This window comes from Microtus pennsylvanicus, chromosome 18 (genome assembly GCF_037038515.1).
Source record: "Microtus pennsylvanicus isolate mMicPen1 chromosome 18, mMicPen1.hap1, whole genome shotgun sequence".
Classification (NCBI taxonomy): Eukaryota; Metazoa; Chordata; class Mammalia; order Rodentia; family Cricetidae; genus Microtus; species Microtus pennsylvanicus.
The window spans coordinates 36,759,740-36,775,404 of NC_134596.1; the positions used below are offsets into that span (position 1 = coordinate 36,759,740).

General features: G+C 45.8%; 1 protein-coding gene across 1 annotated transcript in view; it reads right to left on the reverse strand.

Moving 5' to 3' along the window:
- Nucleotides 1–15,665, reverse strand: part of Me3 (malic enzyme 3) — a 162,731-nt gene that overhangs the window by 11,991 nt on the left and 135,075 nt on the right. Inside the window, exon 8 of the mRNA XM_075952518.1 lies at nucleotides 9,248–9,357. Coding sequence (XP_075808633.1) covers nucleotides 9,248–9,357 — 110 coding nt within the window. The remainder of the gene's footprint in view (nucleotides 1–9,247; nucleotides 9,358–15,665) is intronic.

Genomic DNA, 15,665 nt, shown 5'->3' on the forward strand with positions numbered 1-15,665 from the left:
CTGCTGAGATCAGGAACTCCTGAAGGTCTCGTGCTCAGAGCAGCTGTAGGCACTCAGATTAGGAGATTACAAGAAATTCAGGACCTGGGGTCTCACTGCTCCCAACAGGGGAGAAGGCTCAGACTGGACGGTGTTTGCTGCTCAGGCATGAGGACCTGAATTTGGGTCCACAGCACCCATGAGCAGGCTGGGCATGATGATAGGTGTAACCACAGATTGGAGTCAGGAGGATCCCAGAGGCCCACTCTTCAGCCATGGTAAGCACGATACTGTGTCTCAAAGAATAAGGTGGGCATCTCAGAGAAGACCCAACCTCTGGTCATATACTTGTGTGACTGGGAGCACACGCCTGCATAGACCTCATGCACATGTTTTTTTTTTTTTAATTAAAATTTTTATGACGGTTTCATAGCAACCCAGGGCACGCGCTCAGTAAGTAGCTGACATCGGTATGGATTTTATGTGTGTTCATTCAGTGCTGACATGCAGGCAGGACGGCTTCTCCCACTGAGGCGTCAGCTCTGTTACTGAAATCAGTTTCTGCTCCTTAGAATGCTTTCTGCTCTCAGAGGGGCCGTCTGAAAATCATTCACCAGTAGATGGCACCAAAGATATTTTTTGGTAGCTGTTTCTTGGGCTAGACAGTCTTCAAGGGCTTTTTTCTGTTTGGCTATCAAGTATCTTTTGAAGTTAGAACCTGAGGGCTGAATAACTGAATTTATCTTCCTTGTGTAGAGCTGGATGGCGGCTGCTGAATCTGGCTTCCCATAATCGCATGGAGGAAGATACCGACCTCTGCATGGTATTGAAGGGAAGGTGGATTGGTCTGGGGTCCAGCAGAAAAGCCAGGAAGGCTTGGTGTGGTCCACAGCCTAAAGCTTTTCCTGGGTAGCCGGAGGCAGCAGAAAGGCCATGCGGGCTTTGTGGGAGAGAATTGTGGGGTGGATGGTAAAGAGGAGGCTGACGGATGAGAACTTTGGCAGGAGACGTCAGCTGGACAGGGTCTCATAGATTTCACTGCGCACTGCAATGAAACAGCACAAAGGCTGCTAACTGCCATTTATTTACTACGTCTTTGTTGTGTGTTGTGATGTATGTTTGTGTGTGATACATGCATGTAAGGCCAGCGGAGGGTTTCAGGTGTTTCCCTCTGTTGCTGTCAACCTTTCCTCTTTGGGACAGGACGCTGGAAGCGCACTGTTGAAGCCAGGCTGACTCAACTGCAAACCCCCAGAGTCTGCCGGTCTCTGACCCCCACCCCCAATGTTGGGGTTAAAGAAAAGAGCAGTCACACCTGGCTTTTTATATGGGCCTTGGAGATTCGAACCCAGGTCTTGAGATTGGCACAGCAAATGAGCCTCCCCCAAGCTCTGTCAACTAGTCTTATGGTAAACTTGGCTGTGTGCCTTTGCCCACTTAATCTTCATTAAAACACCATGGAGGAGGTATTCTTGTGTTCCCTCTATGGAGGTTTTTAGTTTTAAACTTCCTCTCGGTACAGGAATGCTCAGAGGAAACAGACTCAGCCAGAAGAAGTTGAACAGATTACGTACGTAGGACTTCACTTCAACGGGTGAAGAAGGATGAAATATTCCAAGATGTTGCGCATCTTCGCAGCAGGTCTCCAAACCCTCTGTCTCATGTGCACCCTTTGCCACCCCTGCAGAAACCACAGAGGTCCTTTCAGCTCCTTGTCTAAGCCATTTCCGTGTGCCCTGGGATCTCTTTCTCATGGACCCGCAAAGTTTGCTCTCCCATTCTTTCCTCCGTTCTTCGTCTTTGGTTTCCCTCTCTCTGCTGGGTCATCCCCATCAGTGAATAAATACACTGTAAAACTTTTATATGAAAAAAAGTCTTGCCCTTATAGGCCCAACCCTACTCCTTACTGCCTTCTGTAGTCAAACCCTTCAAAGAGCCCAATGTGACCACTGCCTCCAATTGTTTTCTTTTCTGTCTCGGGGGAATCTATTCGACCCAAGGGACCAGTCCACTTCTTGTCAAGGTCACTGAGCAGCTCCACCTTGTGAAGCCCAGAGGTCAGTTCTCAGTTTCCTGTCCTTTAGCCTCTCAGCTGTACTTGGCACTGCTGTTCGGAGAACTCTTCCTGAATATGGCTCCCAGAACTAGACATCTACGGGCCGTCTACTTCAGCCACCTCTCCACGGTCACCCTTTTGGGACCCACTCTGGAGGCCTCGCTCTAGGAGGGCAAGGTATCTTAAATTCCAGATCAGAACTCAAGGCAGAAAGCAGCAGGTCTTAATTATAAAAAGGGATCTTGGCAAATCAAGTTATCGTCTCCACCGCTGACTTCTGTTGTTGGGTGAGGCGAGGGTTAGTTCTTGGGCAGTGTGCCGGAATTTTAAAATGGAGGGGAGGAAAACTGCTTAGATTTTTGGAGGCAATCACCCTAAGAAGTCTGAGAGCCCTATGTCCCGTGCCCACAAGTGATGTGAGCTGCTTGTTCCCATTCGTGATGAAGGACAAACTTTCTTCTTTTTTGGTGGGAATGTTCCATAATTACACTTCCTGCAAATAGAATACTTGAGGCTGTAGGTTTAGCAAATGGCAAAAAAGGACAAGCTGAGAATATTCCTTTGAACAGTCCCATTTGGCTGAGTTGGATCAGATTCTCTGTTGAACAGATTTCAGGAGGAAGGGGTGACAGTGTCAGTAACTGGCAGCCAGAAGGATGGGGAGGGAGGGGTGGGCTGGGTCAAGGGCTGGCTGAGGTGGTTGTGGATCTGTGGGTCTCTGAGGACTGGGTGGCTTCTATAAAGCTAGGCAGACTTTTGCCGTGCTCCACTGCAACTCCCTTCCCACGGCAGCCACACTGTCTTTGTTTTCCCATTCACAGGCTTCGAGGGCCAACTTGGGGCCGTCGAGAGCAACAGATAGAGCAACAGAATAGACTTTTCTCTGGGAGCTGCCAGGACCACTTCAGCAGAGGCTGAGTCCTCTTTCCAGTCCCCCGGCAAGACCTTTGAGACTGCTTCAACAGGGCTGTGTCCTAAAGGACTTTTCTAGAGTCCTGGGGTGCTCTAGAGTGCAGAATATTAAACTGTGGGATGTAACATCAGCGGTCAAGAGCTTTTGAACGCACAATAACAAAAAGTTAGTTCAAAGCCGAGCACATGGCAGGTCTGAGGTGATCTGGCAGGGCTCCTAGTGTGCAACCCCAAGCAAGCCTGCCTGAGCTGCCCTGGCTCAGGCTTGAGCCTGGTGTCTGTTGCAAATCATAATGTCTCTGCTGTATCCACAAAGTTTTCTGCTCTTATAGAAAAATACGGTTTAATTATGGAAAAAAAGATATAATATTTTTATAATGCCACTTCTCAGGTTATAAATACTAAATATGTATATCTTTGGGTTGTTTTACATTAGAACGAATGTTTTTCAAATTGCTTTTTGTGTGGTTGCCTTGAGCTTTATAAATCTTTGTTCAGTGAATTTGAGCTTGAGAGTAAGAGAGCATTTCCAACAATTTCTGGCCCAGCCCTAGACACACTTCCGCCGCTTTGTGCTACATCTGTACATGAAGTAGTATTGATGGCTTTAAAATGAAAATACTTCAATGCTGAAAAATGCTTAAGCTGGCTTATATCCTGCAGTGTCAAATGTTCACTTGTGATTTGATTTTTACCTTTATATTTGATTTTAAAATTAATTGTACCTGCCTCATTACCATGAAAACTTGCATTCATCTTTAATAAAAGGCAAAAATTACATGCGCACCAAAGAATTGTTTTAAAATAAATTTCTTATTGATTTGATATCAATAAATGTTTGATTTGAATACTCAATCTATATACTTTCATATCCAGGGTCCTGCCAAAGGTTAACTGAGTTTCTTCTACACGTTCCTCTGAGGGGTTGTGGGTGGGAACAGAGAAAGAAGCCTGCTCTCAGATCAGTTCCAAAGGCTAGAGCGGGCCTCCCCTGCCATAGTCTGCGAGGACCTGGGGGGAGTAACTGTCCTTTCTTAGCTTCTCCAGTCCTCAGCTGCCAGGCTGCGGGAAGACGTGGGGTTGCGTGGGGATTGGTCCCAGGAGTGAGCAGCCTCAGAACACAGGACACGGTGGGAGGAAGGTTGTGGTGCTGGGGAGAAATGAGATGGGTGTGGGGTGGTGAACTCTGTTGTGGGGAAGATCAGGAAAAGGCCTGGGACTCGGATGTGTGTGGTGGGGAGGTGGGGCGTGAGTCCTTGGTGGCTTTCAGTGACATTGCTGTTCTGTAAACGGGACAAATTAGTGAAAAAAAAAATCTTTGGGGCTCAGCCGCTCGTGTGCTTCTGTCTGTGCGTATGGCGGCACCTGTAGCCAACTGCACCCACGGAGGTCATCTTTCAGCTATGTGTGTCTTGGCCAAGTGCCCCGTGGGTAGCTCTGGGGAACATTGTGTGGGTGGAATGCCATTGCCTAGTTCTGGGTCACCTGGGTGCCTGTGGCATGGCCTGGATGTAGCATCCCGAGAGGGGCCACTCTTGTGCCTTTAAGTATCAAGCAAAATTAGCCAAGGTCAGGAGCAAAGTTCTAGCTGGAAGAATCAGCACGTGCCAAATCATGGAACTAGTAGAAAATTCACAGACCAGTGAGTTCAGTGCTGTAGGAATGTGCAGTCCTAACGACCCGAGTTCAATTCCCCAAACCCACAGTCGAAGGCGAGAATTGACTCCTGCGGGTTGTCCTCTGATCTCCCACGTGTACGACAGTGTGCACACCGTCGCACACACATCATACACACAGCATCAATAAATAAAAAAAAATTGAGAAAGGAACAGAGGACACACAGGAAAGTGGAGAGAAGTACGGTGGCCGTGGCTTTTTCAACAGGCTTCGGTAGCATTCTGCTCACCCGTTCTCCTCCTTGTCACCACCCTGCTTTGGGTCTTAGTACCTCTTCTTCATGCCCGATTTACGCTCTATAAATACTAGTAATAGGTCCAATAAACTGAGCGCTGCTGAGTGGCTGTTCCTGTACACGCCACACACACACACCTCAGTTAGTGCAATGTGGGTAATGACGCAGATACTTGGCAATGAACTGGCAGAGGTTTCAACTCACTGGAGTGGGGACTGGCTTGAGAAAAGCATATGGGCTGCTCTGACATTTACTGATTCCTAGTCATGGTTGCTAGTTCATTTCAGAGGAAAGGTAAAGAATGCTACATATACTACTCGGATAGAACCACAGAGCAGCCAAGTGAGGGTAGGGAGACAGACGCAGAAGCTTGAAAGTGAGAAAGAGTACGAGGCTTAGGGGCATGTGCTTCTGCGATCCCAAGCAGTAGGAAGGCAGTGGAGGCAGGAAGATCACGTCAAGTTCAAGGCTAGCCTGGGCTACACAGCAAGACCCTGTCTTAAGAACAAATGGACAAAAAAACCCCCAAAAAACCTCAAACAAAAACATAATTGTGAAGGGGTGGCATAGCACACAGGCATCTTGTCAGGCTATCTATCCTTGAAGATGTAGGAGGACTAGAGGCACGGGTAAGCTTGGTAGGGTTCAGTATGTTCTGGAGTTGATGAGCCCATTGTTTCTTGTCTCCCCCCCCCCCCCAAGTCATATTATGTGGCTAGCTTGCAGTGGAGGTCAGGACCCAAGGGCACTAGGTCAGCAGCATTCTGTGCCTGATTTCTGTCCTACAAGCTCTCCTTCCCAAGGTCAAAGTTAGTCTCTCCCCAGCACAACTACCCCCACGGCCGTTGCCCTTTCTCGTCTCTCTCTTCTCCCCCAACAGCAGAGATGGTCCCAGCTGAAACAACAAAAGTCACCTGAGCCTCCTCTGGTCCAAGATTCCTGAAGAGGCTGCCAGCAATGAGTCAGCGCATGGGCAGCTTTGTGCGCCAAGAACCAGCCTGGCCCGGGTGGAGGATTTTTACTGGCCAGAGCTGGGGTGAGGACGGAGGAGACAACCAGGAGGAAGTCTCTCTGTGCTCTGGCTCCGGAATTTAACCCCGTGGGCCCTGTGGGGTCTATGATTTAGACAGTACAAATAAGGTACTTGATGTCACACACATGGGGGCCCACAGGAAGCTCAGCCTGGGGCTCCTGAGGACCGTGGTGCCATCTCTCCATGCTCCGTTGAGGATAAGAGGCAGGGCTTATGCTTAAGCAGACAGCGTAAACCTAGTCTCATTTTCGTGGGGGCTGCCTGGCTCCAGTCTTTACAGTATGTGGCCCACAGGCAGATTCTGAGACTATTCCTACATCTTTCTGGGGTGGACTGTGCCCGTCCAAGCTTGTGCTTGTGTAGACAGAGGCAGAGAACGCTATAGAGACTCAGTGTGGCCCGTGAAGCCTCAACTAAGACCACTAGGCACTCAGGCCAGATCAGGGATGGAACGATTAGACACATTTCTTCAGGAGTGTGGACGGTAGCCTGCGGCAGGGCAGGACTGTGGGTAAGGGCTTTCTGCTGCTGAGGCTCTGCCTGCATCAGCTGAGGCAACAAGTCTTCCCTCGAAGGAAGATGTGGATAGATCTCCATGACAACCTCTTCCCATTTTGATTAGTTCTAGGGGCACATCTGCAATTCATGACCTCTGTCTTAATTTCTGAGAAAAGAATAGGAAATTTATCTCCCTTTTTTTTTTTTGGTGAGAAACAGAAACTCTCCAGCTGGCTTTGTCTGAGAGTCTATAGATAGGACTCAGAACTCAATGAACTTAAACAAATGAATTAAGTTTTAAAAAATTGTTCATGTATATGAAATTATACATATTTGCATACATGTCTAACATCTGAGTATGAGCACCTATGAGGTGCATTTGTATGTGCACCTCATACATTTGTATGTGCACTTCATATATTTGCATGTGCATCATACATACATGGACATATGTATGATGATCAGGAGAGTGACGAGCTGCAAAACAGGGGCCAGCAAGTCATTTCTACAGGAAGAGGTGTGATGGTGGGAATGTTGTTTCTATGTGTGAGTATCATGCATCCAATGTGCCATTCATGTGCCATTGGATGGATAGCATAGTGAATCATTGTTTCCCTCTTAGGGGACCGTTCTGGCATCAGCGTGGGGGAGATGGAGGGGGACAAACAGCGGGACCCTGCTGTGTTCCTTTGCATGTTTATGAGACTATCATAACCTGTTTATAAGTCTGTCTGTCTGTCTGAGCATCTGGAGCCCGTGTACCAGGTGTGCTGACCATATGGACTTGTTTTCCACTTGGCAGCCCAGAGGACTCTGACCACGGGCGTCCTGTTGCTGACTCATGTGAGTGGCATCACGGGGGAACTCGTCAGCAGGTGCTTCCTCCAGGGCCACAGACACATTTGCCCGTTAGGTTGGTTGAGAGTTGTGAGTTGACCGACAGGTAGTGAGAGAATTCTCTTCGCTTCCAGCCAGCTCTCTGTACTGAAGGGCTGTTCTGCGAAGCTGGAGGGTACGTGGCTTGTTGGGATGCGTCTGGCACAGCCCACCTATGCCTGTTGCAGGCCTAGGTATTGGGGGGCTGGAGAGAGAGTATGAGAAGCTGAGTTTTCCCGCTGGGTCTCCCCTTCTCTGGGCATCGAGTCCCCAGGCCCTGAAATAATGTTTGGCCTCAGTTCTCTAACAGTGTGCTACAACTATCACTCATTGACAATTTACAACAAATCAATACAAAGAATTGATTGTATTCCTGTTACTCTCTAATGTGGACCAAAAGAACAGAGGTACTTGGCTCTGTGGTTTTAAACCTGGAGCAGTATGGTAAGTGGTTATGAATTTAGAGTCCAGAAACCTGAACTCAAATTTCATTTGAACACTGTCTGGGTAGACAAGTTACTTATTCTCTTTGTGGCTTGGTTTCTTCATCCAGAAGATACAGACACTAATATCTCATAGGATTAAATGTGAGAAGTTCCCAGAACATCAGTGTGTTACAGATGTTCAGCAATGACCTTTAAGCTGGGCTTATGTTCTCTTGAGTATACCCCTATCTGTCTTCATTGTTCTCATTTCTGGTGTGTGAACGCCAGCCAACTTTATTTAATCATGAGACCGTTCATACCAGTTCATTCTTTTCATCTGATACGGACTGTTTGTTTAACGGGCGTGGCTCACACACTTCATCTGTTAAGTAACAAGATATGTGGAGCCATCAAGGTTTCCCTCGGGCCTTACAAAAACCCATGAACCATTCTCACTGAGAACTCCTGGGTCAGATAAGAACATTGCTGAGAAGCCTCTGTCTTTTTCCAGCTTCAGATACAGGCACCCCCAAAACAAGAAGCAACTTCCTGTAGGGTTTCTAAGACTCTTGAACACGTGACAAGGGACATGGTGCCCAAGATGCTTTATAATGACTCTGGAAATGCTCTGTGTCTCCTGTTGCCAGTACCTTTCAAGCCTATTACTTCCAGCCAAGCTTAGGGAAGGACTTGTCATGGCTCTCTGATGAATGCACCTTGTGTTTGGAAAGTCTACGAGCAAGATATGGCTAGGGAAAGCCATTCTTATGAAGGGTGATGTTTTGATCTGATAAGCCATGGAGTGCTATTTTCTGTGTATAAGCTCTCCATCTTTCTCTCTCAGCATGCACATGTATATGTGCTGATGTGTATGCGTGTGTGGGGTGTACATGGTGCCAGAGTGCCTAGAAGCAGAGGAGGACACCGAGCATCACTTGTGATTTATCTTATGGAAACAGGGCCTCTCATTGAAACGGGAGCTGGTCTGGAGGCCAGAAACCCCCAGTGACCCTCCTGTGTCAGCCACATTGGAGTTGCACGCATGTGCAGTAGGCTTTTGATGTTTGTGTGGAACCCAAAGTCAGTCTTCATGCATGGCAGCAAGTGCCATTTACCCACGGAAGCTTCCAGTCTCCCAGTCCCGGCTCTTGACGTCTTTACAATGCTTTCCTGATGTAGTTATTGCCATCTCAGAACAGATTATAAAACCACAGTCAGAAAAATGATTTTTCAAGTTCAGGTAGCTAATAATTGACAGTAGTCTAAAGAATTTCTTATAAATATGAAACCATGCAGTTCCTATCTACCTCTGAAGTAGTAATGATTTCCATTTGGCCCTTACGCACACCAAAGCTCAGCCAAGTGGAGAGATATGTTCAAGGTCACAGAGCTAAGAATCAGCCAAGTGGAAGCTGACTCCAAGACTAGCATTGTTCCTTAAACAGGTTCTGGCAGCAAGCCAGCTATGAGATGAGATTCCCGCCCCAGCTTTGGCATGTGGGTGAACCTTGTGAGAAGGTTATTACCCAGCGACTTCGTTAAGTGGGTGACTGTACCTTGGATATCATCGTTGAACATGCAGTACTTGTTGCGGTATTTGTTGAGCAGACGGAAGGCATTGGCGTTGGCAAAGTCTTCAAACTGGATGAGGCAATTGATTCCGAACCTGTAGGGCGGGGAAAGACAGAGGAAAAAATGTGTGATTACCTCCTAGAGCGGATCCTATCAGAACTGGATACAGGGGAGGCTCAGGACAAGAGCTGAGGGTAATGTGGCTCCTTCCTCCTATTCTTTTTGTCACAAGACTGGATCAGCAACTCCCAGAAGTAGAACTTTGCCTGCTCCATGATGTAAGCAAATGGAGAGTGTAGGGCCAAGGGTGTCACGGTCTACCCATTCAACCTCTCTGTATCTAATGGGCTCCCCGCAAACCACCATGCCTACCGCAGGAGCATCAGCAAGGCTGAGATAGGTCCTGCCTTCCGTGCAACCTGGGGGTCCAAGATCCCAGCAGAAAACTCACCCCAAAAGCAACAGTGAATAGAATCACTCAGGGTCTGGAAGCTTCCAAGGCCCGCTGTCACCCTCCCCAGACCCCAAGGCTTGGAATCATTCCACTACTCTGCACGTGTTATTCGCCAACAAGACACAGTCAAGGCTGAGAAAGGCCACACCATGAAGCCACTGTTATCCTGGTAGAGATGTTCCCCACCTTCCGGGAGTAGAAGAACAGTTAGGAAAGCTCAATGAAAGTGTGGATCAGGAGGGCCGTCTCACAGATGACTTCAATCAGGGCCCGTGGGACGAGGCTCGGGAATCTACATTCTCAGCTAGCTCGATGGATGGCTGTGATTACAGAAGGCTAGAAAACTAAGAAACCAGCCTTGGTGGATGCAAAACAAAAAAAACTCTGTATTAAAATACATAACATTTATGGTTTGAACTTGGTGTATATTGTGAAATAATTGCCATGACGAGGCTAGCTGACATATTTACTGTCATATATGGTCATCTTTATGTGTGTGGTCTAAACACTTGAGGTTTAGTCTCTTAGCAAATTTCAGTTATACAAATAGAAGTTTTTATTTAACAAATATGGCACTATCAGGTGCAACCAGCAGGTGACTTTTAGATTGCAAAGTGCTAAGTCCTAGTCTCATTCTGAGGCAATTCTTTCTTTTCTTTCCTTTTATTTATTTATTTTTTTTTAAAGACAATGTTTCTCTGTGTAACAGCCCTGGCTATCCTACAACTTGCTTTGTAGACCAGGCTAGCCTTGAACTCACAAAGACCCCCTCCTGTCCCCCCCACCCCGCCTCTGCCTCCCAAGTGCTGGGGTTGAAGGAGTGTGCCACCACGGCACGACCCTCTGGCTGCAGTTCTTATCCACACTCATGGAGTGTGAATCACTGATGAGATGGTTAGGGGCCTCTCTGTGTCTCTCAACCCATCTCTCAGACTTCTTTTCCTTCCCTGTGAGTTTGGAGAGAGGACTAGTCACAACTGGTTTAAAATGGAGTTGTCACAGATCCCCAGGTGTGAGAAACAACACAGAAGGTGGTAGGGGAAGCAGTGGCCTCGGAGGATAAAGCTAAACTTCAACCAGGGCAGGTGAGGAAGCAGTCAGACTAGTGGGATGTAGGAGACTTTTTCAACCACAGCGCTAGCTCCAGAGGGCTCTATAAGAGGGGAGAAGACTGAGGTGTAAGGGACTGGGCTGGATGACAGAAAGTGCACAGCATTGGCCTTGAGCTTCAGTGGGACCCTCAGAAGACTTACTGGTTTGTAGCTCGATGGGACGCCTGGAGAGAGGACTGTGAAATATTTCTCTTTGAGGTTCTTTGCATTATGATGATCAGCATTTCATGCTGCTACCTCTGTGTGTAATTACATATAGATCACCATATTTTTCTACCTCGAAGAAAGTAGTTCCATAATTTCTTTCAACAGTGCAGTCCATGGTTTACTATTCTTTTAACAAGCAGCGCTGTACCCTACCCAACACACAGGTGCCTGAGAACATGTTAGCCCTTCGTATCTGTAGATTCTACACTCATGGATTCAACCACTTCCCTGCTGAAAATGTTTAAGAAGATCCAATATATATATATATATATAAATGCTTTTCTGTTATTAGACTAAAGAGCATAAAGCATTTTACATGCAGAATTTACAATATATATGGTATGATAAATAATATACAACATATTATTGTATATTGTATATTATTGTATAATATACAATATAAATAATTATACAGGGCAATGTATGTAGATTATATTACATAAGGGACTTGACCATCCACAGTTTTGGTACCCATGAGGAGTTCCACAACAAATCTCCCTTGGATACTGAAGGACAATTGCACTATGAATAGAAATAATAAATAAAACCACCCACTCATAAATATAATGTTATGCCTGTCAAAGCCCAAATTTACTGTGAATTTTTTTGTTCAGGTTATGAATTGCAAGTGTTTGGGCTGGGAGTAGGGAACAGAATGTCTTGACATTTTGCTATACATAAGACTTCCAGTGTTGTTTCACAACTAGCCTGGGGCAAAAATTCTGAGAAGCTTAGACAACAAAACACATGATGGGTGTGTATTTTTCCATCACATACTAATATATATATATACTCGCACTCTTGACCTTGAAGCAAACCGCCACTCATTTGCTAAGGAAACAATAAGGCAAAATTATAAATGCCTTTTTTTAATTCAGTGTGTTTCTGTTTCATGTTTCATTTAATCTTACAAGAGAAATTCTCCTTGATCCCATGGAATATAGAACAAAACCTTCACAATTCAGATTAATCTAATTCCTACTTGGAATAGAATAAAAAAAAAACACATGGCCCTAATAACCCAACAGTTCCTAGCACTTCTGAACCTTCTTAAACATGCCCTTCTTTGGACATGCATCCTCAAGGATGTTCCCTGGACCAGGAACAGCCCCTGTCAGACAGATTACACACTGACCCCTTCAAGTCTCTGACTTCTTCCACTTTCACCCTCCTTTTTGTCTATTGTGTCTGTTCTTTCTCTCCATCAGGAGCTGGGAGTCTTGAATCCTAATCCTTTAACCTCTCCTGTATGACTTCTGTCAAACCAACCTAGTATGAATCAGGAACCATCAAGCCATCTATCAGTCCGTCTGTCCATCCGTCCATCCATCCACCCAGTATTATTCTCTCTATCCGTAATTATGTAAAACCTGTGATGAGCCAATATCATCAATCAGGGTTTTTGCAAAAGAGTAGTTACATGAAAGAATTGGTGGGTTTTTGACGTTGTGAATGTATCTCCTTACTTGTTCAACCATTTACTACTTAGTTAAGAACAAAACCAAAAATTCAACATGGAAATCTAAACAGATCAGGTGAAAAACAAAGTTCTCAATCCATCCATGTACAGTCAAACACAGGCTTTTACTGAAATATAAATTCAAATGTTAAATAGTAAAAATGGCAATCTACAGATTCAATGCAATACCCATCAAAAGCCCAGCAAAATTCTTCACAGACCTTGAAAGAATGGTATTGGACTTCATATGGAAAAGCAAAAAGACCCAGGATAGCCAAAACCATCCTGTACAATAAAGGAACTTCTGGAGGCATCACAATCCCTGAATTCAAACTCTACTACAGAGCTACAGTACTGTAAACAGCCTGGAATTGGCATAAAAACAGACAGGAGGACCAATGGAACCCAACCGAAGACCTGGATATCAATCCACACACCTACGAACACCTGATTTTTGACAAAGAAACAAAAAATATAAAATGGGAAAATGAAAGCATACTCAGCAAATGGTGCTGGCATAACTGGATATCAACACGTAGGAGAATGAAAATAGATCCATATTTATTGCCATGCACAAAACTTAAGTTCAAATTGATCAAAGACCTCAACACAGAGCCAACCACACTGAACCTCACAGAAGAGAAATTGGGAAGTACACTTGAAGACATTGTCACAGGGAACCACTTCCTACATATAACCCCAGTAATGCCGGGCGGCAGTAGTACACACCTTTAATCCCAGCACTCAGGAGGCAGAGGCAGGTGATCTCTGAGTTCAAGACCAGCCTGGTCTACAAGAGCTAGTTCCAGGACAGGCTCCAAAGCTACAGAGAAACCCTGTCTTGAAAAACCAAAACTAAACCAAACCAAACCAAACCAACCAGCCAACCAAACAAACAAATCTCAGCACCGAGAGAAACATTAATCAGTGGGGCCTCCTGAAACTGAGACACTTCTGTAAAGCAAAGGACACAGTCAACAAGACAAAACAGCAGCCTATGGAATGGGAAAAGATCTTCATCAATCCCACATCAGACAGAGGGCTGATCTCCAAAATATACAAAGAACTCAAGAAATTGGTCATCAAAAGAACAAATAATCCAGTAAAAACATGGGGTACAGACCTAAAAAGAAAACTCTCAAAAATGAATCTAAAATGACTGAAAGACATTTAAGAAAATGCTCAACATTTTAGCCATCAGAGAAATGCAAATCAAAACAACTCTTAGATTCCATCTTACACCCATAAGAATGGCCAAGGTCAAAAATACTGATGACAATTTATGCTGGAGAAGAAGTGGGGTAAAGGGAACACTCCTGCATTGCTGGTGGGAGTGCAAACTGGTACAGCCACTTTGGATATCAGGATGGCGATTTCTCAGAAAATTGGGAAACAGCTACCTCAGGATCCAGCAATACCACTTTTGGGTATATTTCCAAAGGATGCTCAATCATACCACAAGGACATGTGCTCAACTATGTTCACAGCAGCATTATTTGTCATAGCCAGTACCTGGAAACAATCTAAATGCCCCTCTAATCAAGAATGGATAAGAAAAACGAGGTACATTTACACAATGGAGTACTACACAGCAGGGGGGTGGGAATAATGACATCTTGAAATTTGCGGGCAAGTGGATGGATCTAGAAAACATACTGAGTGAGGTAACCAGACCCAGAAAGACAAATAACGTATGTACTCACTCATAAGTGGCTTTTAGACAGAAAGCAAAGAAAATCCAGCCCACAATTCATAACCCCAGAGAACCTAGACAACAAAGAGGACCCTAAGAAAGGCATACTGGATCTAATCTACATAGGAAGTAGAAAAAGACAAGATCTCCTGAGTAAATTAGGAACATGCGGACCACCAGAGAGGATAGAAGGGGAGAGGAAGGGAGTGGAGTAGAGAAAAATATATAGCTGAATAAAAGCAACTTTAAAAAATTCAAATGCTAATTTAGAAGTGGGCACAGGTTACTTCATGCTTGAGGCTGGATTTGACATCTACACATTTCCCTCAGACATTTCTTTAAAATGAGTGCGGGAGGCAGGAGACGAGGGTCCTACATAGTTCCTAGTAGGAGTTACACATGGCAAGGAAATTAGGACAGTCAGTCTTAGGGTCCTTTCTGTACTTACACGGGCAGACCAACATGTGGCCATCATTCAGGAACAACCTCAAAAGGACGACCAAGTTTCCTTCAGTCTGGGCCCTGCTTAGAGCCCCTTATTCTGGGCTCCCCCACACCCCCTCGCGCCGCCAGCCTTTCTACTGCCTTGGCAGAGAAACCCTGACCAGAGAGGCTCCTGCTTATCTGTCCCCGTCAGCCCCTTTGAACTCTTCACCCTGTGGTCCTGGCAGCTGCAGAAAAACATCTGGCACTCCTACAGAAAAATCCTGCCTTGGAGAGGCCCTGCCACGACAAATTGGGGACTCCTAGACTTCTCCCCTCTGGGGTGAATCTGGGAAGCGTTCTTTGAACAGGACCAGGGCTCTCTTAGAGGTACAGGATGATGGGCAGATGTCTGATTTCTCCCCAGGCTGTAAATGGTGACCTGCATCTGTAAGACAGGTTACAAGACCTAAGAAAGGCCAGCAGAGTTGGGCGTGGTTGGGGCCAAGCCATCCTGGGTAGGGCCGTCTGAGGCTCTTCCCCTCGTGGGCTGGCCAGAGGTACAGAGTGGGGTGTTGGCGAGAGCAGAACGTTCCAGAGGCTGCAAACCATCTCTGTTTTAGAGATCGGGGCCTGTCAGTCTCTAAAACACCTAGTCTGGCCCCTTTCAGGCCTGAATAAACACGAGGAAGCCAGAAGGAACAGGTGAGCTTGCTTAGCCTGCATCTGAATCCAATGATGAAAAGGTACCACTCGTATTCCCAAGGGACTCTGCTCTGCTCTCCCCATGAAAACCACGTGCAGGTCTCCCTTGGCCTAGTGCCTAGTGAAACTATCAGTCATCACCCCATGGAAAATTATTTCTTTTCTTTTTTTCCTTCCAGAAACTAGAACTGGCAGAATCATGAAACTCTAGGTCTTTAAAACATTTTTACACATTCCATTACATTGAATGCCCTTGAAATGCTCTCAGATAAATTTCCCTAGTAAAATAAGTCTGGATCGCTCTTGACATTACATGTACCAGATGCGGTATGCATTAAAGACTTTGAAA